The 27,735-nt window shown below is 44.3% G+C and overlaps 1 protein-coding gene across 4 annotated transcripts in view; it reads left to right on the top strand.

Moving 5' to 3' along the window:
* The window catches only part of LOC120065574 (cytoplasmic phosphatidylinositol transfer protein 1-like), an 84,878-nt gene that overhangs the window by 33,242 nt on the left and 23,901 nt on the right, over nucleotides 1-27,735 (top strand). For 2 of the 4 annotated variants that reach the window (XM_039016648.1, XM_039016660.1), the window contains exons 2-4: nucleotides 22,128-22,276; nucleotides 25,376-25,464; nucleotides 26,028-26,035. In XM_039016648.1, coding sequence (XP_038872576.1) covers nucleotides 22,128-22,276; nucleotides 25,376-25,464; nucleotides 26,028-26,035 — 246 coding nt within the window. Of the gene's footprint in view, nucleotides 1-22,127; nucleotides 22,277-25,375; nucleotides 25,465-25,964; nucleotides 26,036-27,735 lie in introns of all 4 variants that reach the window. The other 2 variants (XM_039016641.1, XM_039016655.1) reach the window with 1 other exon arrangement.

Raw genomic sequence — 27,735 nt, 5'->3', positions numbered from 1 at the left:
AATGGCTAATGTTTTTAGCAGTTAGCGGCCAACACGCTAACTCCTAGCGTCAAAGAGGCTAAGCAAGGTCGAACTCTCGGCTACCTGGCCAAAAGTTACTAAAGTATTTAATTCTCTCTGCTCTTTTTTTCCTTACCTCCCCTTTAAAAGACTCATTATCTAGTCATTAGCATGTATCAAGGTCGCCCACTTGTTAGCCGTAATGACCACGGCTTATTAATTTAATCTCTTGGCTTTTCAATAAAATCCAGGTTGTAAAACGTCAGGATGCCATTACGAGGGAAAGAGAGAGAGGGGAAGACAGGGAAAGGTAAATAAATAATTGAGGCTTTTTATGTCAGTGATCTTGGCCTTGGTCCACAGGACAGCTCACTCTGGCTCAGGCCATTTTAATGTTGTGGTAGATATTGAGCCCCATAAAATGGCCTCCAGTATAGCTGCTTGCAGTGATAGGTCTCAGGCCAACTTCATTCTTCCCCCCAAGGTCAGGTTTAAGATTTTCCCTGCCAATGGTCAGGATTGTGACTATAAGCGATGTCTATCCATGTGTTAGGGTGACTAGCTTAGTTTTGCCTATCCAATGCAAAGTTATGTTAATAGAAGCAAAGTGCAGCTCATGGTAACAGTATAAAATGTCACTGCAGGGGTTTGGGATGGGTGGGTGGGTGGGGGGGGGGGGGGGGAAGGGAGAGTGAAAATGAGATGAAGTGAGGCAGGGAAGAAGGTATTGTATGTCGAGGGATGAAGTGAGACAGTGAAGTAGTGGGTGAGAGGGAAAGGCAGAGGCAGGGAGATAGGGAGGTAGAGAGAGTAAGTAAGGGTAAGGAGGAGAGAAATAAAGGAGGATGGTGAAAGGGAGGAAGGATGACAGTTGCATAACAAGCCAGAGTCTAGTGCAACATGGCTAGAACATAAGACAGCCTAGACTCAGCAATAATGAATGAGTTCTATGGTGTTCCAGCGTCAGTGGTACACACACACACACACCTATCTGTTAAAACCTCTTAGGGCTGCAATCCCGTTAACGGGATCGATATGACAACAGCCAGTGAAAGTGCAGGGCGCCAAATTCAAACAACAGAAATGTCATAATTAAAATTCCTCAAGCATACAAGTACTTCACACCATTTTAAAGATACACTTCTTGTTAATCCCACCACAGTGTCCGATTTCAAAAAGGCTTTACAGCGAAAGCACCAAAAACGATTATGTTAGGTCACCGCAAAATCACAGAAAAACACAGCCATTTTTCCAGCCAAAGACAGGAGTCACAAAAAGCAGAAATAGAGATAAAATGAATCACTAACCTTTGATGATCTTTATCAGATGACACGCATAGGACTTCATGTTACACAATACATATATGTTTTGTTCGATAAAGTTCATATTTATATCGATAAACCTCAGTTTACATTGGCGCCATGTTCAGAAATGCCTCCAAAATATCCGGAGAAATTGCAGAGAGCCACATCAATAACAGAAATACTCATCATAAACTTAGATGAAAGATACATGTTTTACATAGAATTAAAGATACACTTGTTCTTAAATGCAAACGCTGTGTCAGATTTCAAAAAGCTTTACGGCAAAAGCACAATATTCAATAATCTGAGAACAGCGTTCAGCCACAAAAGGAAGCCATACAGTTACCCGCCAAATTGTGCAGTCAACAAAACTCATAAATAGCAAATCTTCACTTACCTTTGCTGATCTTCGTCGGAATGCACTCCCAGGACTTTGTTCGGTAATGTCCATCATTTATGTCCAAATAGCTATTTTTGTTAGCGTGTTTGGTCAACAAATCCAAAGTCAGGAAGCGCGTTCACTAAAAGCAGACGAAATGTCAAAAAGTTCCGTAACAGTCAGTAGAAACATGTCAAACGAAGTATTGAATCAATCTTTAGGATGTTTTTAACATAAATCTTCAATAAAGTTCCAACCGGAGAATTCCATTGTCTTCAGAAGTGCGAAAGAACAGAGCTCCCTCTCATGTGAACGCGCATGGTCAGGTCATGGTAGACCTGACTCATTCCTCTCTCCTTCGGTCCCACTTCACAGTAGCAGCATCAGACAAGGTTCTACAGACTGTTCACATCTAGTGGAAGCCGTAGGAAGTGCAAACTGACCCATATCCCACTGTGTATTCGATAGGCGATGAGTTGAAAATCGACCAACCTCAGATTTCCCACTTCCTGTTTGGATTTTTTCTCAGGTTTTTGCCTGCCATATGAGTTCTGTTATACTCACAGACATCATTCAAACAGTTTTAGAAACTTCAGAGTGTTTTCTATCCAATACTAATAATGATATGCATATATTAGCAACTGGGACTGAGGAGCAGGCAGTTTACTCTGGGCACCTCTGAGCACCTTTCATCCAAGCTACTCAATACTGCCCCTGCAGCCACAAGAAGTTAAAGGGATACTTCAGGATTTTGGCAATGAGGAACTTTATCTACTTCCCCAGAGTTAGATACCATGGTGTTGTGGATTCCATTTTTATGTCTCTGTGTCCAGTATCAAAGAGAGGAAGTTGGAGCTAATTTCGTGAGCCAATGCTAACTAGCGTTAGCAAAATGACTGGAAGCCTACGGGTATCTGCAGCAATTGCGCTAGGTAGCAACTTCCTTCAAACTGAACGCAGAGACATAAAAATAGTATCCACGAGTTAATCTGACTCTGGGGAAGTAGATAAAGGGACTCATTGCCAAAATCTCGAAGAATCCCTTTAAACGTTTTACACGTACCAACCACGGGTGTGATCATTCCACAGTGGTCCCTGCAGAGTATGCTCAAACCGGTGTGATTAGAACGCTTATTTAGAACGTCCAGTTTCGATCCACGCAACAGTCAGTGTTTTTGATCTGGTCACACTTTTTTTCACAGTTTTTTTTTGCACAAACACAGTCCTTACAACGTTATGTTCTGAATGTGACCAGTTTATTGTTGGATGCAGTGTTCAGACATTCACAGAAGTAGAGACAGCATAACACAATTATCCAAACTGGAAAATGTAGGCTACATTAGACATATTAGCTAATAGCAATTACTATTTACAATTCACCACATCACAGGTGAGCTCACCATTGATCGAGATAATTGAGTAAAACACTTTCTAAAAATTGAAAGTAATCCGATGATGGGTAGTCTGTGCGCTCCACCATTTTTTTTTTCGTCATCCAAACATAAGAAGAGGAGACAAGATGACTTAGGTCTGTTTGCAGTATGCATGTTGAAGGGTTTGTCTTCTACCATCATTCACTTCCCTTCATTCACTTCCAGAAGTTTACTCGAACGATGAGTGAACCATCCCTTCACCTCATTTTGTTATAACATCTTTGGTCTGACAGACGTTTACGTGATACCCAGAATGCATTTTACACTGTCAACAAACACGGCGCCACACATAGTTCAAAAAGTATTTTACACACGTATGTAATGCATGATTTGTCACCAGCACTTGAAAACGTGAATAAAACAGTATATATGTTATGCTCCATGCTACAGTAGAAACGACAACACGATATACAGAAAATAAGGCACTTACTTTGATAGGAACGCGCACATTTGTCCAAAGTTATTAGCTATTTGTAAGAAAAACAACAATGAAGGTAATGCAAGCGCCATGCAGAAAATGTGCCAGGAGAAAACATTCGTGCAAGACTGCGCAAATGTCTGCATACTTGAACTGCGGAAACACTGGGGAAGTGCTTGGGCTCTCCTCGAAGAGAGAAGTTTGTCAGACTCAGTACAGCCTCAAACATAAATTGTCTGCAACAGTGAAATGGGCTACTTCTATGTGAATTAATGAGGAGGCGGAACATACCTCATTTCAAACTGTTGAAACATACTGCCTGCTAATTATCTATAGGCTAGCTGTCCTGTTGCGTAACCATCCCATTTTAGAACAGCGAGTGCATTCTGACATCCCACTCATAAAGAAACTCGCGCTGGGGGCGACCGTTAGAGATATTTGGAACTCACACGTGAAAAGGTTAAGAATCCCAAGGTACATGCCTGCGTGCCTGAGCCCTTTCTCATGTATCATATATCTCTTTGTGTCATTAGAGACCCAAGGTGAGTTAGCACTGCCTAATCATGTTGCCATACACACACACACACACACACACGCACACACTCGTCATAAGAGGTAACCACCAGTCACAGCTCTGACTGAGTTCAATGTGTTGCTATCTAAATGGCCCGTTCATACAATACACAACGTTTTTTTGTTGATGTTTTTTTTTTGTGGGGGGGAAAGTATTATAGGGCGTATGTGAATGCTGTGTTTGTACATCAAATAAGATAGAACAAGGTAGAACAAGGTAGAATTGAATGGAGAGGATTACACTACGTAAGAGGAGGAACGTAGGCTGGGCGCCGTTGGGCATGATCATTTGTTGAGAAACCTGTTGAACTCTTGTAAAACGTGTAAGCAATGTGTTCATTACAAGTGTGTAGTCGCTAGCATGTAATATTCACAGCTTGCTAGTAAAACAATATGAATATACTATCTGTAAATGTTTAATGAAAGGTATAAAAACACACTGACATGTAATTATTTGATAAATCATTAGTAGATATGTAAAAATATACAGTTACAGTATGTTTCAAACATTTTGTACCTTACTGTACCAGTGACCGCAATTACTGTAATGTTACGACCATAGACCATGTCTGCTGGGTGGGGATCACGTTGGGAGACGTTAATGTCAACAGACCATAAATCATGTCTGCTGGGTGGGGATCACGTTGGGAGACGTTAATGTCAACAGACCATAAATCATGTCTGCTGGGTGGGGATCACGTTGGGAGACGTTAATGTCAACAGACCATAAATCATGTCTGCTGGGTGGGGATCACGTTGGGAGACGTTAATGTCAACCGACCATAAATCATGTCTGCTGGGTGGGGATCACGTTGGGAGACGTTAATGTCAACAGACCATAAATCATCTCTGCTGGGTGGGGATCACGTTGGGAGATGTTAATGTCAACCGACCATAAATCATATCTGCTGGGTGGGGGATCACGTTGGGAGACGTTAATGTCAACAGACCATAAATCATCTCTGCTGGGTGGGGATCACATTGGGAGACGTTACTGTCAACAGACCATAAATCATGTCTGCTGGGTGGGGATCACGCTGGGAGACGTTAATGTCAACAGACCATAAATCATGTCTGCTGGGTGGGGATCACGTTGGGAGACGTTAATGTCAACCGACCATAAATCATGGTCCTGGAGAGAGTTGTATTGTAGGGCCGTTTCTGGTCATGGTCAAGAGTTTTGACCGTAGCTGGCGGGAACTCTGCCGCCACACCGGTCTGTGTTTTAGACCTACACCACCTCATAGGGTAAGGCAGAGCGGGTCGTGGGAAAGAGGAGACAGGAGTGTGTGTGTGTGTGAGAGAATTTGTGCGTAGGATTACTGTGTGTGTGTGTGTGTGTATGTGAGTGACAGAATACATTTTTCTGTCCGTGTAAAAATAGCATCAGCCCCTGACCTCTCCTTGATTAATACAGCCCTTTGAGTCACACACACACACACACACACACACACACACACACACACACACACACACACACACACACACCCTTGGGGATTTCCATCAAAGCTGCCTTCATTGACCTTCCCCTTATACTTATGCATACACAATTTATAGCACTGACACACACACACACACACACTGTCAAACACATTCATACACACAGACTCTTACACAGCCTCGTAAACACACATTCTCAATTCAAAGTCAAGCACGCACACCTACGCACAGTATAAACTATCTTTAGTGTTGAGGATGAGCCTTCTCCACCATGTAGGGATGTTCCCAATGTGAGAATCTTCACTACGTATGTAATTCTCCACATGATGTAATATTTCATGTTTAATGATGTCATGTTTTTCCATTCGCCAGCACTGAGCACGCCCTCAGGGTTAGCGTAAGTCTTCAGCGGACAGAGTTCTTTAGTGTTGCTCCCTCCCCACCAGCCACTTAAGACTGCGTCCCAAATATCACCCTATTCCCTATATAGCGCACTGCTTTTGACCAGGGCTCATAGGGTTCTGGTCAAAAAGTTGTCCACTATGTAGGGAAAAGGTTGCCATTTGGCATGCAGCCCCCCTAAATGAAGGCCAGAGTGGTGTTATGAAGATGTTATGGCACGCTGCGGATTATGATGTTTCTGACGTCTCTGTCTGTAAAGTACTGGCAAACCTGACGGAAACAGTTCAAGAATTGTGTGAGTGTGTGGAGAGGGGAGGGGAGAGAGGGAGGGGGAGAGAGTTAAGGCTAAAGGGGCAGGGGAACAAGAGAAAGTGGTGGAACTCTGTGGGTGCAAAGTGAGACCCATGATTTTGACAAGATCTCTTGCAGTATGTCGTCACTGTTTCTTTCCTGCCTTATGGTACTTCGTGTGTGGCTGTTGTCTGTAAGCGGCATGAATTTGACACAACACCAGGGTATCTCAGGTTGCTGTCGTGGTGTACTTTTCGTCACTGTTTTCTGTGGCTGTTTGTGCTAACATTTCCACTGCCTCATTGGTGACACCTCTGAATCCAATAGCAGGGGTGAATGCTGTAGCTTAGCGCTGACCACAGTGACACACAGGGGAGTTAAAATAGCAGTTTGGTCACTTGTTTGTTCGGCTCTGTATTCCGCTCTCACAACAGAGATAGTGGAGAGAGAGAGAGCGAAAGCGAGAGAGAACATGCAAGGTGAGATATACAAATGCTTCCTGACATCTATGTCCTTGACCACCTTTGGCCCGCTCTTGAAAAGACTCACATGATGTTTCTCTTATGTTGTGGTGTCCAAGCCCCTATCACAATGTTTCCCTTATGTTGTGGTGTCCAAGTCCCATCATGATGTTTCCTTTATGTTGTGGTGTCCAAGCCCCATCACAATGTTTCCCTTATGTTGTGGTGTCCAAGCCCCATCATGATGTTTCCTTTATGTTGTGGTGTCCAAGCCCCATCATGATGTTTCCTTTATGGTGTGGTGTCCAAGCCCCATCATGATGTTTCCCTTATGTTGTGGTGTCCAAGCCCCTATCACGATGTTTCCCTTACGTTGTGGTGTCCAAGCCCCATCACAATGTTTCCCTTATGTTGTGGTGTCCAAGCCCCATCATGATGTTTCCCTTATGTTGTGGTGTCCAAGCCCCTATCACGATGTTTCCCTTATGTTGTGGTGTCCAAGCCCCTATCACGATGTTTCCCTTATGTTGTGGTGTCCAAGCCCCATCACGATGTTTCCCTTATGTTGTGGTGTCCAAGCCCCATCATGATGTTTCCTTTATGTTGTGGTGTCCAAGCCCCATCATGATGTTTCCTTTATGTTGTGGTGTCCAAGCCCCATCATGATGTTTCCCTTACGTTGTGGTGTCCAAGCCCCATCACGATGTTTCCTTTATGTTGTGGTGTCCAAGCCCCATCATGATGTTTCCTTTATGTTGTGGTGTCCAAGCCCCATCACGCTATGTTTTCAGTGGTGCACAGTACATGGGATTTCAAGGTATGGCTTAAACCCTGTGGGAAAAGTGCTATGGGCTCACACACACATATAAACCACTTTACAGTACACACAAAAACACACACACACATACAAACATACACACTCCCCCACCCCCTCGTTCTCTCTCTCTTCTCTCTTCTTTCTCTTTCTTTCTTTCAAACACACACAAACCAGGTTTTTCTCTCTAGCGAGAACAGATAGGTCTCAGGTGTGAAACAGGAGACTCGCGCGAGTGTCCCACTGTCCCCCTCTCTCCACTGGGGAACACAGAGCTGCTATTCAGCTGCCATTATCCTCCATGGTGAGAGATAAAATGAGCTCCCTGATGACAATTGCCAGAGGAGCAAACTAGAAGGAAAGAGTGGCTGAGAAAGAAAGAGGGAATGGATGTGAGAATGAGAATAAATGAGAGTGGAGGAGGAGAGAGAAAGAGAATGAAATAAGGAGAGAACATGAGGCAGAGAATTCAGAATGAATCAACGGTGAAGGAGAATGAGGGGAAAGCGAGATAATGGTAGAGAGAGAACGGAGAGAGTGGAAGCGGAGAGAAAAAGAGAATGAAAGAACCGGAGGACAAGAGAAGGGAAAAGAGACGGTGAATAGGTTTGAATGAAAAATGAACGGGGAAGAGAGAGAGATGGTGAAAGACAGTGGAGGAAAGGAAAGTGAGACTGAGAAGACAGGACAGCATTGTCTAGTGTAATCCCAATGCAGCAGGTATCAGAGTGTCCCTGTGACACAGTGGACACGCTGGTCCTCACAATGCTTTATGGCTTTTTAATGGGACTTTGTGTCCCACTAAGCGACCGGAGCGTTGTCCTCGTAAATCAAGCGCTTTTTGTTTAAAGATGCAGAGGCAGCGGGCGACAGGAATGTAATGCTACTACATTTCTCTGAGGTAAATGGGTTCAGTAGCGTTTGCGTCATTGAGTAGAAAGTCAAACAGAATGTCCTTTCCGTTTAATAAATTCACTCATTCTATTTTTACTTTTATCGGATTTCATTGTCAATGACATCATTGGGCTTCATTGTGTGCTACCTGATCCGACTGCAAGACGCATTGACTGACTGGTCCGTTTTGACAAAGCTCTTGAATGAAAATGAGAACGAAAAGGAGAATGGAATGGACTCAACCTACATGTCTATTTATCCTACTGTTTTTACGAAAGAAATGGCAATGATTTTGCAGAATGAATAAGCTCATAAACTTACGTAACGACAGTAATATATTTTCAAAGCCTTAGCTACTTATTTTGTTAATTCACTCGTTGCCTAATGCAGAGTATTTCGGTCATGTTTTGGCTAACACCAAATCAAGCTTAGTCCTGGATTCAAAAGCATGCCCAACGGAGAATCGCAACTGAGTTTGTTTTTTAGTCCAGGACTAGACTTAGTCTAATCTGATTCTGGGAACCCAGCCCTTAGAGTTTAATTGTATGACTAAATATGAAGAGAGTTGTGTGCATGACAGTTGTAAATTCAAAATATTCCAACTTCCACAATGATTAAATCTCCCTACAGCATAGCAGCATATTAAACAACAATAATTTTGTGACCCAGTTGCCTTTAGTCCCTCTTGGCTCCCAGGTTCATGCTGAGGTCACCGCCATAGGTTCATGCTGAGGTCACCGCCATAGGTTCATGCTGAGGTCACCGCCATAGGTTCATGCTGAGGTCACCGCCATAGGTTCATGCTGAGGTCACCGCCGCTAACTAAGTTAATGTATTTTTCATCTCTCCAAATAAGTAATGTTTTGAAGCAACGTTTCATTTGTTGTTGTTGTCATGCACGGGATAGACTTTAGGATGTAAGTATATTTAAATACATCCAGAAAGTCTATATTATATAAATTAAATAATATTAATGCCTCTTAATCTCTTTTGAAAGTATATTGAAATGTGTATGTGCAGTATTAGGTATTAAGTTAGTTTGAAACAATTAGTATTGCAGTACAGTTAGTGGTACAGTTAGTATTACAGTACAGTTAGTGAAACAGTTAGTATTACAGTACAGTTAGTGAAACAGTACAGTTAGTGGTACAATTAGTATTACAATACAGTTAGTATTACAGTACAGTTAGTATTAGTTAGTAGTACAGTACAGTTAGTATTACAGTACAGTTAGTATACAGTTAGTATTACAATACAGTTAGTAGTACAGTACAGTTAGTATTACAGTACAGTTAGTATACAGTTAGTATTACAATACAGTTAGTAGTACAGTACAGTTAGTATTACAGTACAGTTAGTATACAGTTAGTATTACAATACAGTTAGTATTACAGTACAGTTAGTATTACATTAAGGTTAGTATTACAGTACAGTTAGTATTACAGTACAGTTAGTATTACAGTACAGTTAGTATACAGTACAGTTAGTATTACAGTACAGTTAGTATTACAGTACAGTTAGTATACAGTTAGTATTACAATACAGTTAGTATTACAATACAGTTAGTATTACAGTACAATTAGTGGTACAGTACAGTTAGTGGTACAGTTAGTATTACAATACAGTTAGTACTACAGTTAGTATTACAGTACAGTTAGTGGTACAGGTAGTATTACAGTACAGTTAGTGGTTCAGTTAATATTACAATACAGTTAGTATTACAATACAGTTAGTGGTACAGTTAGTATTACAGTACAGTTAGTGGTTCAGTTAGTATTACAGTACAGTTAGTATTACAGTACAGTTAGTAGTACAGTACAGGTAGTATTACAGTACAGTTAGTATTACAGTACAGTTAGTAGTACAGTACAGTTAGTGGTACAATTAGTATTACAATACAGTTAGTGGTTCAATTAGTATTACAATACAGTTAGTGGTACAGTTAGTATTACAGTACAGTTAGTATTACAGTACAGTTAGTAGTACAGTACAGTTAGTAGTACAGTACAGTTAGTGGTACAATTAGTATTACAGTACAGTTAGTGGTACAGTTAGTATTACAATACAGTTAGTGGTACAGTTAGTATTACAGTACAGTTAGTATTACAGTACAGTTAGTAGTACAGTACAGTTAGTAGTACAGTACAGTTAGTGGTACACTTAGTATTACAGTACAGTTAGTGGTACAGTTAGTATTACAATACAGTTAGTGGTACAGTTAGTATTACAGTACAGTTAGTATTATAATACAGTTAGTGGTACAGTTAGTATTACAGTACAGTTAGTATTACAGTGCAGTTAGTATTACAGTACAGTTAGTAGTACAGTGCAGTTAGTAGTACAGTACAGTTAGTATTACAGTGCAGTTAGTAGTACAGTACAGTTAGTATTACAGTGCAGTTAGTAGTACAGTACAGTTAGTAGTACAGTTAGTATTACAGTACAGTTAGTGGTACAGTTAGTATTACAATACAGTTAGTGGTACAGTTAGTATTACGGTACAGTTAGTGGTTCAGTTAGTATTACAGTACAGTTAGTGTTACAGTTAGTATTACGGTACAGTTAGTAGTACAGTTAGTATTACAGTACAGTTAGTGGTTCAGTTAGTATTACAGTACAGTTAGTGTTACAGTTAGTATTACGGTACAGTTAGTGGTACAGTTAGTATTACAATACAGTTAGTATTACAGTGCAGTTAGTGGTACAGTGCAGTTAGTGGTACAGTGCAGTTAGTGTTACAGTGCAGTTAGTGTTACAGTGCAGTTAGTGTTACAGTGCAGTTAGTGGTACAGTGCAGTTAGTGGTACAGTGCAGTTAGTGGTACAGTGCAGTTAGTGGTACAGTGCAGTTAGTGGTACAGTGCAGTTAGTGGTACAGTGCAGTTGGTATTATAGTGCAGTTAGTGGTCCAGTTGGTGTTACTGTGCAGTTGGTGTTACTGTGCAGTTAGTGGTACTGTACAGTTACTGCCCCATCCTCCTGCTGCGTGTAATGGCTGGATGTCACAATGGGAGGAGGAGAGGTGAGGATAGCAGGGCCGGCTAATGCTTTGTTTATCTCCTCTCATGTTTCTGGGGATTTACAGTCCCAGGGCCAGCTCCCTCCCCCAGTCCATTACTCTCTTGTTCTTTCTCTCTCTCGTTCTAGAACTCTGTCTCTCGCTCACTCTCATTTTCCTCATCTCTCTCTTGTTCTCCCTATTCTCGCTTTCATTTTTGTTCCCTCTCCCCTTTCGGCCCTCCACCCAAGTCTCTCTCACCCTTTCTCCCTCGCTAAGAGTGATGTTTTTTTTATTGCCGTCTATCCACCTCTACTGTTGCTCTCCAAGCAAACATAACTTCTCCTGTTTCCCTCCATCCCCAGTTCTATTTCTTCCTTTAATGTGCTCTGGGCTCAGCTCTCCTTCTTTCTCCTGCTTCCCTCACTCCCCTCCTGTGTTGTTAAACTTCAACCCAGCACAAATTTAGGCCCCTCTTTTCACGTCTTGTAATCTTTCGAGAGGTTATGAATAATTTTCACACCCCTCCTCCTAATTCTCGTTCCTTCCCTGGGTGTGTCAACTTGTGTAGCGGTGTGTGTAATTAAGTTTTGCGTGACGGTGTTACAACAAAATGTGTCCCCCTGTCCTTTCCTGTCTGTCTGCCCTTTTTAAAAGGGCAATGTTAAGGCTTTTATGAGGACGTGAGCTCACGAACACAAGCATAATTGGATGTTGAGACGTCTATTCAGCTTCGACATTAGGCAGATTCTTTAATAGGGCTCTTAAGATTTACAAGGCCTGACAGTTTCAAAAGAGAGGAATGGAAAGTATGCATTTGCTCTTCATGAAATGGTTCTGTAATATCAATAAACAGTGAATAAATGTGAGGACAAAAGTACAAAGAGAGAAATGGTGGAAGTTGAACACAGTCCTGTCAGAGAGGTGCATTAGGGGTAATTGACTGATTCAAATCCAAAGCACTGAGGTAAAACCACACTGAGGTATTGATTTAGACATTGTTGTGACAAGTGCCATGTGGACGTGTGTGTTCTGAGGCAGAACGAAGGAGTGTGTGTTAAACAATGAATGAACAAGACCACTAGAGGAAGACACTTCCTGACACAGATACACACACACACACACACACTGTCTCTCTCCCCACCTCTCAACACACATCCAAGAGAAAGAGAATAGACTGAGTGCATATGTCAGGGCCTCTCCCGCAGCACGGCGCCATGTTTCAGATTGCTCTTCACGCTGCTCCTGTGCGCCCAACACACCGGCCTCAACAGCTGTGGGCGTGAATTTGCAATTCATATACGCTCACTGTGACCTTCTCCTCAATGTCGACATGACAGTCACTGCTGAGAAATATGCTTCTGATGCCTATCTGTAGAGGTCGCGTACCAAATAGCCCCGATTCACTATGTAGTGTACTACTTTTTTTTTTTAACTTTTTTTGAATGTATTTTTTTTACCCCCTTTTCTCCCCAATTTTCGTGGTATCCAATCGCTAGTAATTACTATCTTGTCTCATCGCTACAACTCCCGTACGGGCTCGGGAGAGACGAAGGTCGAAAGCCATGCATCCTCCGAAGCACAACCCAACCAAGCCGCACTACTTCTTAACACAGCGCGCCTCCAACCCGGAAGCCAGCCGCACCAATGTGTCGGAGGAAACACCGTGCACCTGGCCCCCTTGGTTAGCGTGCACTGCGCCCGGCCCGCCACAGGAGTCGCTGGAGCGCGATGAGACAAGGATATCCCTACCGGCCAAACCCTCCCTAACCCGGACGACGCTAGGCCAATTGTGCGTCGCCCCACGGACCTCCCGGTCGCGGCCGGCTGCGACAGAGCCTGGGCGCGAACCCAGAGACTCTGGTGGCGCAGCTAGCGCCCGGGAGGCCGTAGTGCACTACTTTTGACCAGATCTCTATGGGCCTGGTTCTGGTCAAAAGGAGTGCACTATAATGGGAATAGGGTGCCATTTGAAACATATCCCGTGATGGGCTGCCTGGATGTATCCTCACCTTCCCTCCTGTCATTCACGTACATAGTAATCTCCCTTCACAGGGTGCTTATCTAATGCAGCAATAGGTTTATGTCTAAGTGGAGGCTGTGGTGGTTTGATGGATGGAGGATGGAGGGAGTTTGTACAATCTTTGTTTTACCCTCTCTCTCTCTTAACTACATAATTATATCCCTCCATCTCTTCCTCCTGTTCCATCATCCCATTAGAATGACCACGGCCTTCGTCACAGGAAGTCATCCATCCCAGAATGCCCCCCTCCACTGACTCAGGACGGCCTCAGCCGCCGGCGTCCCCTGGGCGCACGTATGATGACGAATAGTCAACGCTGTGACGATGAATAGTGATTACGGTGGTGATATGTTTTATGGGCGTGCGACTCAGCTGGGATGCTTGCCACTTAATCACATTTAGGCCAATTAAGCGTGTGGAAAGTGGCAGGGCTTAGGCCCGGGCCGGATCCTGGGCAGCAGGTAGACAAGTTTGGCCCTGTTTGTCTCACTCCAGCCCAGACAAGGCCACAGCCTGGTCCCACTCCACTTCTATCCTCCATCTTCCTGGGGGTATCAGCTATAGTCAATTTCATGGACTGTGGGTAAGGCCTGACCAAAGTGGATGTACTGGTGTCAGAGTGTGTGTGTGTGTGTGTGTGTGTGTGTGTGTGTGTGTGTGTGTGTGTGTGTGTGTGTGTGTGTGTGTGTGTGTGTGTGTGTGTGTGTGTGTGCGTGTCCATGTGTGTCCATCTGGTGGGCTAAACCATATAAATAACCATGTCGAAGAACATGAAGCATGTCTGGAAAGGACACTATTGGCCCGCTGAGCCAGAGGGATGAATTATGGGTAGTGGAGTCATTATAGCGTTCAGTGACACTGATGTATAATGATGTCAATCCACCTTCTGCGAAGCATCTGTTGAGGCAGACTTCAGAGCCGGGTAGACTGTAAATACATATGAAGAGAACTACAGGTAATACATGCTAAATGCTCTCTTCAAACATGGGTGCTACCGTGATGTGTGATTCAGGTGGTTTGCTTGCTGTTCCTATCTGGCTCGAAGGACCATGAAAAAGAGCTATACAGTCAGAGTCGGAGGGGCCGACTGAGAGGGTTGTATACACATGAAGTTAATTCGGGGTGGTTGTACTCTTGCGACACCAGGGTTGTGGGTTCGATTCTCATGTGTGCCATTACGTTCCATTGGATATGCTAACTGTGAGTGGCTTTGGATAAAAGTGCCTCGTTATGTTGTATGCTAATGGCTGCTTTGGCTTCCGAAACGGAGACCAAAAGCATATTCAAAACCCCATTTTAATAATTAATATTGGTTTCTCTGTGTTTGCATTCATCATAGACCAATTATCATCTCTCTCTCTCTCCTCTGTATTTCCTCACTCATTCTCTCTCTCCTCTCTCCCTCTGTATCCAGCCCCCCCTCTCTCTACCTCTGGCAGCCCAGTGGTGGTAGTGTTACATGAGCTGCTGGCTCAGGCCCTAATCTGGTCCTGTCATTGTGTCTGTGCTGAGGCTCATGGGATGTGTGCATTGTGTCTGAGATGAGAGGAGCAGGGCAGAGAAACCATCATCGAGAACGACTCTCAGTGCAGCTATGTTGAGTACATGAGAAAAGGGAAATGCTGTGCTTCTCTCTCTCTCATTCACTCCCATCCTCACAAACTTAATCAAGCCTTCATCTGGCTCAGAGCCCCCTCCCTACCGACATGTTATCACACTGATGATACCCTGATTTACACACACATACTAATTGAGCCCCCTGCACCTATTGACTCAGAAGCACACAGGGATAATCTTATCTTGAGAGAGCAGTACCCCCTGCGCGCTGCACAATTGATTAAATGTGCACATCAATGTGGAAGTGTATGGAATATATTGCCCATCTGAGTGAATGAGGCTGCTAGGGAGTGATGGGGCCATAGCTGAGACAGCAGTATCTGGAAGCGGAGGGTGGGAGGAGGAGGGGGTTACGGTATGGCATGTCGTAAGGGGACTATCAGTGTAATCCTAGCCAGGCATTCTCCACAGGGAATAATGGGTATTTGATGCAGCTCGCCACGCCGGTTCAATGGCGTGTTGATCTCTGTGGTCAGCATGATCTATACTGTGTGTATGGAAGGGGAGGGTGTGTGTTTGGTGGGGGGGGGTGTGCTTGTGTGTGTTGTTCCAACCTGTGAGAGTGTATAGATGTGTGTGCTCTGCCACTGCCTCTCCCTCTGCAGTGGGAGCTGAGAACAGATCTCTATCAGGCTGGGGTTATCTCCACTGAGCCAGCTATATTCTCACCATGCCTTCTTTTTTTCAATGGAGGTAGGCTATTACAGGCAATCTGATCTAATCATGTAGCCTATCTCCCCCTTTTATGTTGTCTCCCATTATGGCTTTGCTAATCCATCAGTTTAATTGTTGGCAGTGCTCATTGTTGTCTATTGGAGGGGGGTTTAAGAGGCCCATAGAGAATAAAATGAGCCGTACATTGTTTGTAGATTATCTCTTGGCAGTATTAGACTACTCTGAAAGAGAATACAAGGATTGAACTGGTTCTGATGCCTACCTTTTGGAATGTACGCTGCACCTGGAATTTCCTACACTCTCATATTCTCTCTCTCTCTCCGACTCTCTCTACCTGCTCTCCCTCTGCCGACAGAGACCCATTCAAGCCTTAATGGAGATGAGAAAACTTGAGAAATTGGAAAACAGAAATGAATAAGGAGCTAATTCATATGAACTGTCTGCCTTTGGGGCAGGGGAGAGATTTATTTTGACATTCTCTCTCTTTTGTCGCAGCTATTCTCTGGTTGGGAGCGTGTATTTTTTGCTACCTGCCAGGGCTAGCGGTCGCGGTAATGGATTCTCCCCATGGTTGCTATGGAGCTCCTTGGGGGTCGACAATAATGTCTGGTTCACGAGGTGGAACAGCACAATTAGCGTAGCTATTATAGCGTAGCTATTAGCGTTAGCGTGAACCAGAGGGGCGCAGACTAGAGGTGTAGGTAGCGTTGGATAATTGGGTTAGAGGCAAGAAGGTTCACTGATCGCCTACTTTGTAGTCTAGGCTAGTCTTCCAGTGCTTTCCGTGACTTTCAGCAATATACACACACAGACAGATACATATTCATTGGTATTCAGCAACTGTAAGACGCCATCTTTTGCAACATTATTTGCTATGTCAACAATGACACGACCAACTCTTTATTGCCTTGTGTGGGCTATTCTAGATGCATCACAAGTGTGCCTTACAGCTGTTGTGTCGTTTAAACATATTAGTGCACAATGTCTCCCTTTCATCTTGAGCCCCAATATGAATATCAGTCGGTGTTTACTTTTTTAATTAAAACAACTGTTTAGATGTTCAGAAACGGGCAAGAAGACGAGTTTGGCTCTGGGCCAAGCGTCCGTTAACACACCCAATTAAAAACAAGCTGCTGGCGCTTTTAGCACGTCTATTTGTGAAGACGCATTCTACCTGGAGGCCCGTGTGTTTGATGAGCAACGTCCAAATAGAATAACGAGTGGAAATAATCTCTGGGTAGAATTCCTCCACCCAACCCTCCCTCTTTTACCGCCCTCAGCCTCTCATTTCCCTCTCTCCGACCCAGGCGATTTATGGTGAGCCCGTCTGCCTCCGGGCTCACCATAAATCGCCTCCCTTTCGCTTCCTTGGCGAAGCGTGCCGCATCGACCGTACATCATCACCAGGGGAATTCTGATACTAGCCACCATCGATTGTTGCCGCTTTAATGCCGCTTTTGTTTATTCATATCTTCTCTGTCCACTCGGACTGTGGTTGTCTGAGAAGTAGTATAGGCCACACGACCGGACAGTTTTTCCTGGTCAAGTCACATTGTCAGGAACACTTCTGGTTAGCCCTTAGCCCGAAGGCTAGCGTCATACTGTACTCTATAACCCGATCCCATAGTTTTTCCTGGTCAGGTCAGGTCACCCTGAACATAACCTGACCTCTAATAACACACGGTCTATACCGAGGTATGGTCTAGGCCTAGAGATATTGCCCAGCTGGTTGTTTTTGAATCCATGGTATTGACCGAGCAGCAGCGTTCTAATCTGTAGCCGTATTGATAAAGCTGTTGTTCAGTGACAGAGACTAATGGGGACAGTGCTCTCAGTTGCATTGTCATCAGGCAAATTGCATAAGCAGGCCAGGGTTGTTGGTTGGGGCTCTTCTGCTTATTGAAGCTTTGATTCATCTTTATTCTTTACATCTCCTGAGACTGCACAGATGCCAAAGAAACTAGGGTTGCTTTCCAAATGGCAACCTATTCCCTATATAGTGCACTACCTGTGACCATGGCCCATAGGGTACACTATAGGGAATAGGGTGCCATTTGGGATGCATCCTAGATGAAGTGGGTTTGATCAAGTAGCATGTTTTAACGCCGATTGACCGACAGAATGATTATATTGAAATGATCAACGCCAAACGTTGTTTGTCCTGCAAACAGTTCCAACTAGCCTGCGAACACCACTGCTTTTCTCAGTTAATAATTCAAACCAGTGGTGGCTGGTGGGCGGAGATATCGCAGGAACGGGATCAAACATATGGAAGCCATGTGTTTTATGTTTTTGACACCTTTCCATCTATTCCATTCCAGCCTGTCCTGCTATATCTCTCCCACCAGCCTCCTCTGGTTCAACATGGATCCCCTGCCCCTCATCACTGTTTCAAATGAGAACATGGACGATGGCTTATTCAACCAATACAAGATACTGTATGCTCACTCTCTCTATATTTAGAAACTGCTGCCCCTCGTCAACAAAGATTATGAGGAAGTGAATGAAGAGGATGTGTCATTTCCAAAACACGACAAATTCGTTTTCAGACCCTTTGTGACTCTCTGTCGTCACAAGGGCTGTTGCGGTGACCTTTATTACCGTCACACCGGCAGTCATGACCGCAGTAAAATTCTACGTGACCGTTGGATCACGGTAATCTCCTCTTATGCACTCTGGACATGTGTAGGTACCCAACTTGCTAATGATCATCAGATCACTGATGGGCTGGTTCTCAGGGCTCTGTTGTCCCTCTAACCGCTTCATGAAATGGGTTTCCATGGCCAAGCAGACGCACACAAGCCTAAGATCACAATGCCAAGTGTTGGTTGGAGCAGTGGAAACCCCTTCTCTGGAGTGATGAATCATGCTTCACCATCTGGCAGTCAGACAGACAAATCTGGGTTTGGCGGATGCCAGGAGAACGCTGCCTGCCCAATGCATAGTGCCAACTGTAAAGCTTGGTGGAGGAGGAATAATGGTCTGTGCATACAGAAAGGGTTTGTCAAGATCGGTGTAGATGAACTTGACTGGCCTGTACAGAGCCCTGACCTCAACCCCATCGGACACCTTTGGGATGAATTGGAACGCCGAGTGTGAGCCAGGCCTAATCGCCCAACATCAGTGCCCGACCTCACTAATGCTCTTATGGCTGATTGGAAGCAAGTCCCCGGAGCAATGTTCCAAAATCTAGTGGAAAGCCTTCCCAGAAGAGTGGAGGCTGTTATAGCAGCAAAGGGGGGACTAACGCCATATTAATGCCCATGATTTTGGAATGAGATGTTCAATGAGCAGGTGAGAGAGAGAGAGAGACCACACTTAATGCCCCATAGATTGCAGTATATACTAAGCTTACAAAGGAAATTGTTTTAAGATGGTCCTAAAATTTATTATTTACCCATTTGATTTGGAATTTTAAGGCCCCTGTAGCCTTTACTGCTATAGCCCATAGAAGCGCATTGAATATAGCACATTTGTACAAAACAGACAATCCAAAAAATAAATAATAAGGAATAAGATGTTGAAGTGTCTGTCCTATATCTGAGAGATATAAGAACTCAGAGATTTGTTTTTTACCCATGTTTGGTCACGTTATTCTGTTCACGGATCTTCTCATGTGTAGAAAAAGACTGCTTTCACACGCCCCATGTTATGGAATAAGCACAAACTTTATATCGGCAGAAAGAGGGGATTGAGCTAAAGCCACAACGGTACGTCTGTATCTTAAACACACGGGGAGCTCTTCAATATTCAAAATGACGTCACCATGTGATGCAGGGATGTGTCATTCGACTCATTCAGATGAAGGACATCCTCTCCGAGGATTCTCTCTGTTCCTGTCAGACATCCAGCCAGGACTGCTTCCCCGCTTCCCACCCCCCAAAGGGACACTCCTTGCCCTGGATGATGACATTGCAGTGTCTCCCTCCGCCCCGTCCGCCCTGTCTGTGTGACAAGTCTCGCCCACGCGGGCGCACCGGTCTTAATAATTGATTGCGTCTCGGGCTGCAATATGCAGAAATATGCTACTGTAGGTGGTTCCTGGGTGCACTTTTGTGCTGAGGCATCCATTTCTGACACGAGCCCACTCTCCATAGCCCTGGGAGACCTTGGGTTCCGGCTGGTGAGGAATGAGTGAGTCACTCAGTGAGTGAGTCACTCAAGAAATGCAGTTTCCATTTTTTTGTAAGGTTAAAGGAGAAACCAGCTGACTGTGGAGGACACGGAATGGAGGGTGAGACGTGGTTGTAGTTTAAAGAGCTGTACAAAGTGGCCTCTACACTGCAATGTGAGAAACTTTCAGATTATTGCTATTGGGCAGTGTGTGTCCTGAAAACTGTGACACGCGAGGACCCTTGATGATCCTTGACACCATTTTGGGCTTTTGAGGTAAATATGAGGTCAATCCTTCACAGTTTCCTCTGAAGTCACTTAACATCTTAAGTGCCAAGGCTGATGGAAAAGTTAGAAACATCAATTCCCCCCCTTCATCCACTACACCCCCCCCTCTCCTCCTCTTCCATTTCCCCCTCTTCCCCCCTCCTCCTCTTCTCCAAAGCTTTATTTTGCAGCAGCCCGTCAGGTCATGCGTGGAGAATGAGTGGAGAGAGGGATGCAGTAGAGGAGTGACTCAGCAGGGGATGAGTAGAGGGCTTCACTTGTTCTCAGCTGGCCATGGATAAGAGGATTAGCGTCGTTCAGTATCATCGCAGTGTGTCCTCTACCTCTCCCCCTCTTTTTCTCGTGCTACCGCTCTCCAGCTTCACCCTCGCTTTTCCCTTGCTCTCCTGAATAATGTTCTCTTATCTCTCTTTCCCTCCATTTATCATCCTCTCTCTCTGCCTATCCTGGTTCTACATTGATCCTCTCTCTCTGCCTATCCTAGTTCTACATTCATCCTCTCTCTCTCTCTCTCTCTCTCTCTCTCTCTCTCTCTCTCTCTCTCTCTCTCTCTCTCTCTCTCTCTCTCTCTCTCTCTCTCTCTCTCTCTCTCTCTCTCTCTCTCTCTCTCTCTCTCTCTCTCTCTCTCTCTCTCTCTCTCTCTCTCTCTCTCTCTCTCTCTCTCTCTCTCTCTCTCTCTCTCTCTCTCTCTGCCGGCTCTCTTTTTCTCAATCCTCTCTCCCTCTTTATCTTCCCCCTCTGTCTTTCTAATGCATTCCCTCTTCTCCCAACCTCTCTCTGCCCCCTCTCTTTCCCTCTGTATCTTTCCACTCCTTTCCCAGCCACACCCTCCCTCTCGCTCTCTCTGGCTGTCCTTTCTATCTCACCCTCTCTCTCTCTCTCCCTACCTCCTCCCACCTCTCTCTTTCCATCCTTTGTCTCTAGCTCTGGGACAGCAGCTTAACTCTGATCAAAAGACAGTCTTTGTGGATTAACCTTGAATTATTAAAGCCTCAATAGATTGGTCAGGAAGTCTCAGATGCACTTCACTGGTGGTCTTTCTTTCTAGTAGTCTTCAAAGGAAAGGGCAAGAGCCCTGAAAACAATGACTTCAAAATGTTGGTGGTGACATCCTGAAGGGTGAAATTAAATCTACCTCAAACTCAACTGTTTAATAAAGCATTTGTGACAGATGAAGCGCATACAAAATAACTGTAATTTATTTGGTGTTTACGTGTCATAAGAGATTATTATATCTGTGTGTTTCACTTTTGCATTGCTGTGTGGTTGTCGGTTGAACTCTTTGCTTCTGCTGCTGGCATAAGCTCACCCATCTCTGGTCTGGTCCCCCTCTCTGTTTCCTCCAGACAAATCCACTTTTCAGCAGGACAATAACCTAAAACGCAAGGCCAAATATACACTGGAGTTGCTTACCAAGACGACATTGAATGTTCTTGAGTGGCCAAGTTACAGTTTTGACTTAAATCCCCTTAAAAATATATGGCTTGACTTTAATTTAAAAAAATTAAAGAATAATGGGCAAATATTGTACAATCCAGGTTTACAAAACTCTCGCAGACTTACTCAGAAAGAAACAACTGTATTGCTGTCAAAGGGGATTCTTACATGTATTGACTCGGGGTTGAATACTTATCGAATCAAAATATATCAGTTTATATTTATTTTTATTATTTTTATTACACAGTATTTTGTGTAGATCGTTGACCCAAAAAATGACAATTAAATCAATGTTAATCCCACTTTACAACACAACAAAATGTGGAAAAGTAAAGGGGTGTGAATGCTTTCTGAAGGCGCTATATATGAGGTCATATGTGTTCTTCCTGTTCACGCCTGTGCTTGTTAATGTTTGGGTTCATGTTACAGTCATGGTCGGGTCCACCTCTCTGTTTCCTCCGTTACAGGACTGATCAGCTGTATTCGATTCTTTTGTTAAACGGAACGTGTTCATGTTGCGATCGTCCCCTGAACATCCTGCGGTCTTGTCTCCCTCTGTTCTCTCCAGTACAGGATTGGCCAGCTTTATATGATCAGCAAGCACAGCCATGAGCAGAGTGACCGCGGTGAGGGGGTGGAGGTGGTCCAGAATGAACCGTTTGAGGACCCCGCCCACGGTCAGGGCCAGTTCACCGAGAAACGTGTCTACCTCAACAGGTGAGTGAGTGACCATCATCCACCCATGTTAAAGGTACAATCTGGGATCTGTCCAATGGTTGTACACCAAAACAAGATGCGGGGCTGCTGTTTTACTGAGTATAAAATCCCAGATTGTAGCTTTAACTCTTCCACTTTTACAAGTGGACATTATTTATAGGTTTAGTGCACTATATAGGGAATAGGGTGCCTTTTTGAACGCAGGCAAAGTGTTGTTCCTCACACACTCGACGCTTCGCATGGCAGACTGCTGCTGTCATGTTGCCCCGAGTTACTTCGCCCTCACAGCTGTGCAACACACAATACTCCACCCCCTCACGTCTTGGCTCTCAGCCGTGTGTGTGTGTGTGTGTGTGTGTGTGTGTGTGACCTCTCCCAGCGCATCGCTGAGCATCCAAGGACAGAAACTTCCCAAGTCGGCAATATCTAGAGAGAGAGGGACAGAGAGAGCTAGATTTCATCACAAATGCCTGCGTCAGCGATCGGGATGCCCGGGACCTAAAGGTGCTGAGTCAGCAGGGTCTGCCCTGCTGTACCGCTAATCCTTGAGAGAGAGAGAGACGGAGAGAGAACAGGGGAACAGTAGGGGAACAGAGGGACACAGAGGAGAGAGTGAATGGGAAGGAGGGAGTGCAAGAGAGAGAGAGAGAGAGAGAGGGCAAAAGAGGGAAAGAGAGACAGGCATATCCAGAAGGAGACATATTTTAACATTATCAAAAAAACCTGCTGCAGGCTCTTCAAAACAACAGATCTTGGATCAGGTCTTATCACACTCTGTCCCACTTGAATCTGTCATGGCATACATGATGTTTTGTTTGAATAAGGACTGGCTATATAATAACAAATGTCACTACCCAACTCCCATTAGGGAAAACGTCACCATTCATTATTGTAAGAGAAGATGTGGACACAGTTCATCAGAGGACACAGTATGACGATGAGGGAATTATGTAGTGAGGTTGAGCAACAGCAGGGACACTGTGTGTGTGTGTGTGTGTGTGTGTGTGTGTGTGTGTGTGTGTGTGTGTGTGTGTGTGTGTGTGTGTGTGTGTGTGTGTGTGTGTGTGTGTGTGTGTGTGTGTGTGTGTGTGTGTGTGTGTGTGTGTGTTTGTGTGCATATGTTAACTCGCCACTCGTTGTGCAACCACGGCTACAGTCACCTAAGCCCCTACCACCTCTTAAACACACTCCCGCTGCTCTAGTTCTTCACAGCAGATGGGTGCCTCTCAGCCGTGTGTGTGTGTGTGTGTGTGTGTGTGTGTGTGTGTGTGTGTGTGTGTGTGTGTGTGTGTGTGTGTGTGTGTGTGTGTGTGTCCAGCTGACTACTACAAGTACAACCTCTCCATAAACATCCATCTCAGGTTTAGTGAACCTGGTGTCTGCCTTATGTAAGGAGGGAGAGAGAGGAGAAAAGAAAGAGAGAGGGAGACTACTCCAAGACACAGTGAATCCGCCAGCTCTTCTCAACCTTCCGTGTAAACCAAGGCCTTTCTGTCATGAAAATAATTTAAGATGAGAAGAACGTTGTAAATGTAATAGAAAACATTTAGTTTAGGGCCAGTTATGTATCGTGCGTCACAACAGGACAAATATGATTTATTTAATAAAAAATACATTGGCCCTAATATTCCAAAGCAAGCAGGAAATTGAAGCCAGTGAGCATTGTGTCATTGTCCCCAGCACTCAATCACCTTTCTGATTCGCTAGATTATTGTTCTAGTGCTGTTCTGGCATAAATAGCTTGAATAACCTCTGAACTTAAACATTCATTAGGAATTCATTATTTCAATGGTCTTCATTACACATCGACTCGGATGGTTTATTTTGTGATGGAATAAAGTGGGGCTACTTTGCGGACATGCAAACACCACACACAAACACACACACACACACATACTAGTCCACACTTTCAGAACTTTAGCGCAGATGACTGGTTTCTCTGCCAGAGTCTTTTATTACTGTAGGAATTTGTGAGGTGTGAAAAGTGTGGGATGGAGAAACCTTACCACCGCCTACAGAGCTTGGCGGGTGCAGTGTGAAGTGCCATAGTGTGCCAATGCGCGCCACAGTGTGTCAATGCGTACCACAGTGTGTCAATGCGCGCCACAGTGTGTCAATGCGTACCACAGTGTATCAATGCGTGCGACAGTGTATCAATGCGTGCGACAGTGTGTCAATGCGCGCCACAGTGTGTCAATGCGCGCCACAGTGTGTCAATGCGCGCCACAGTGTGTCAATGCGTACCAATGTGTTGACGAGCATGAAGGATTGTTTAAAAGAAGAATGAGAGACATTGAGCAGATGGAGGAGTGTCTGTCATTTGCTTTTGGGGGATAGGTTGTCAAAAGTTGGCCTGTCAACATTATCACAATGTTTCTTTGGCGTATCGGTTTATTTTTATATCAGTTGTCACCATGTGTTCACAGTCATGTAGCTAACTTCTTTATCAATGTGTGATCAAAGAAAATTGAATATCTAAACTTTTATCAGAAATTAGAGGCTTACATGCACGCGCGCACACACACCAATCTCTATGCTACACTGCAGACACACACACCTTTATATGCACTGTTACACTCACTAGAGCCTTTGAGTAAATGTCCCTTCAGCTTTCTCTGCCAAGGCTAGTGTGCTTCTGTTTCGTTGCACCTGTGTGTAGAAGAGCTCTCAACCTCTCCAACAAAACCTTGGCGTTGTAATCAAAAACACAAACCCATTGAGGTCGTGTTGCGAGGCTATAGATGGCTCTTTTAAGTGCTGCTCTCTTATCTTTTTCAATCTTCTTTGTTTCATTTTCAAGTTTATTTTTTATACCGCCTTCAATGGCCAGGGCTTTTAAACATGCCCACTCACCTTGAGAAAGAAAGGAGGGAGGGAGGGAGGGAGGGAGGGAGGGAGGGAGGGAGGGAGGGAGGGAGGGAGGGAGGGAGGGAGGGAGGGAGGGAGAAAAACGACTCAAGCTTTAGAAATTATTAATCAGACCAATTACTCAGACATGATGTATCTCTCTCTCTCCATCTCTTTCTTTTTCTCTCTCTCTCTCTCTCTCTCTCTGTCTCTCTCTCTGTCTCTTCTCTCTCACCCTCTCTCTTTTTACAGTAAATTGCCCAGCTGGGCTCGAGCAGTGGTGCCCAACATCTTCTACGTAACAGAGAAGGCCTGGAACTACTACCCCTATACCATAACAGGTGAGCACACACACGCACACACACACACACACACACACACACACACACACACACACACACACACCGATGTGTTATTGTAGAACCAGGATCCATTCATACCAGGCACCACAGATGGTTGTGTGCGGTCAGAAATGAGCTCTGACCACGTATCGACCGTAACCCTAGCGGAGAAGTACCAGGCTAACCTCAACCTAATCTGGTTACTGTGACACAGCTCATAGCATAGCCAGGCGAGCTGAGTCACGTTATGCTATAGTGCACACAGCTAACCAAAAAAAACGTTCCGAGAACATTCTGGCAACGTTTCTGTCTGGTTATGTAAGACTATCAGTTCAGTCAGCATCAGTTCCCAGAAATGTTTCTTCAAAAGTCAATGGAAAATGTTCAGCAGCATTCTGGATGTGTGAGCTGTGTTGTTTCTTGTGTCATGTTGTGCTCCTTCACGTTTGTATCACATCGTAACCGGTTTCTGTTTCTTCTGTGTTGTTGCGTTATTGAAGGCCTAACTGTGGTGTGTTTTCTCCCCTCGGCTCCCACGCGTCCCTCTGGGCCTGCCCCTGTAGAGTACACTGTAAGTATCTCTTCCTTTTATTGATCACAGAGTTGTGAAGAGAGCCACCGCAGTTCAATAATGTACAGGGTGTCAGGATGCATTTAATGCAGCAACATGGAAGGACCAGGAAAGAACGCCACATCTCTCTCTAACCATTTTCTTCTGCTTCACTGGTTGTTTTAGTTAGACGTTACGTAAGGAGTCAGTGTTTTGGGATATGTGTATATAGAAGGCTTGGGTTGTGTTGTTTTTTTTTGCAAATGTATTGTGTCATTTTTGGATTTATATAAAATGTAAGTGGCTTTGTTAGAATGAAGCTTCCCCCTATGGAGACATTAGTATGGCTCTCCATAGCAACAGGTTAGCGTCAGTGTGTGTGCGCGCTTGTGCATTTCCGTGTGCGTCTTCTGAATTGCAGCTCTCTTCATGGTGGTGTATGTCTGTAGCTAGGCATGCACTCTCCAGAGATAAAGACATAGCCATTCCCTTGTTTCGCTCACGAGAAGCGTCATACATTTTTACTGCCCTGAGGATTCAACTGCCTTTGAGGTGTCAAGTGATGTCCATTTGCTTTGCTTTGCTGCCATAGCCAGAGCTTTCTTAAATACTTTTCTCCGGAGCTTTCTTAAATACTTTTCTCCGGAGCTTTCTTAAATACTTTTTACTTGGTATTAAATGCTTTTAAAGCTGCAATGTGTCACTTTTTGGGCGACCCGACCAAATTCACATAGAAATGTGAGTTATACATCTGTCATTCTCATTGAAAGCAAGTCTAAGTAGCGGTGCTTGTTTTGTCACATAAACTGAAATTAGGCTAACTATTGGAATTTTAGCAACCAGGAAATGGTGGAGCGATTTCTGCCTAGTTCATCTTTAAGTAACGTATTTTCACCTGTCCATATCTTTTTGAGGTTTAGGTATCCTCTATTTGTGTGGGTGGGTTTGCTGTTGTGTTTATTCATGACTCTATACAACTATTAGCTGTTATAGATGCTTATAGCAAGTCTTATAATGTGTTAGAAGGCATCATAATAACCGATGCAAGCAGTAGAATCGGATTTAAAAAACGGATACAAACAAACCTTATGGAACAGGGGGAACTGTGAATCAACAGAAACATGCATACACACACATGATAACATACGCACTATACACACACGTACACATGGACTTTGTGTTGTAGATATGTGGTGGTGGAGTATGGGCCTGAGGGCACACACTTAGTGTGTTGTGAATTCTGTAATGAATGTGTTTGTAATGTTTTCTTTAAATTGTATAACTGCCTTCATTTTGCCGGACCCCAGGAAGAGTGGCTGCTGCCTTGGGGATCCATAATATATACAAATACAAATAATGCTTTATACACTAGTAGTTCACAGCAAGTGTTTCCAAGAACTCTTTACAACCAACATCAGTCTCAGCGCCGTTATCAAAACATTACTGTAGCAGTGTTTTATGTCAAAGGGTTCAAGATTGATGACGGTCTTGGAAACCTGCCGGTGGGTGCCCCCTGTAACATACTGTCTGAAACTTCTAAAGCCTTTGAGCTGTGGCATTTTGAAACTCTCCGAAAGTGATAAATGCCACCACCGTGAGTCATATGGCTTTATATAGAGATGAGCAGCAGGAGCGGATTGAGGAGAGGAGGAGGGGTGAGGAGGGAAAGGGGGATGAGGGGGAGACATGGCTTTGACAGTGACAGAGTTTCGGGCTCGATA

Source organism: Salvelinus namaycush, chromosome 2 (genome assembly GCF_016432855.1).
Source record: "Salvelinus namaycush isolate Seneca chromosome 2, SaNama_1.0, whole genome shotgun sequence".
NCBI lineage: Eukaryota > Metazoa > Chordata > Actinopteri > Salmoniformes > Salmonidae > Salvelinus > Salvelinus namaycush.
This window is presented reverse-complemented; position numbering and strand designations above follow the sequence as displayed.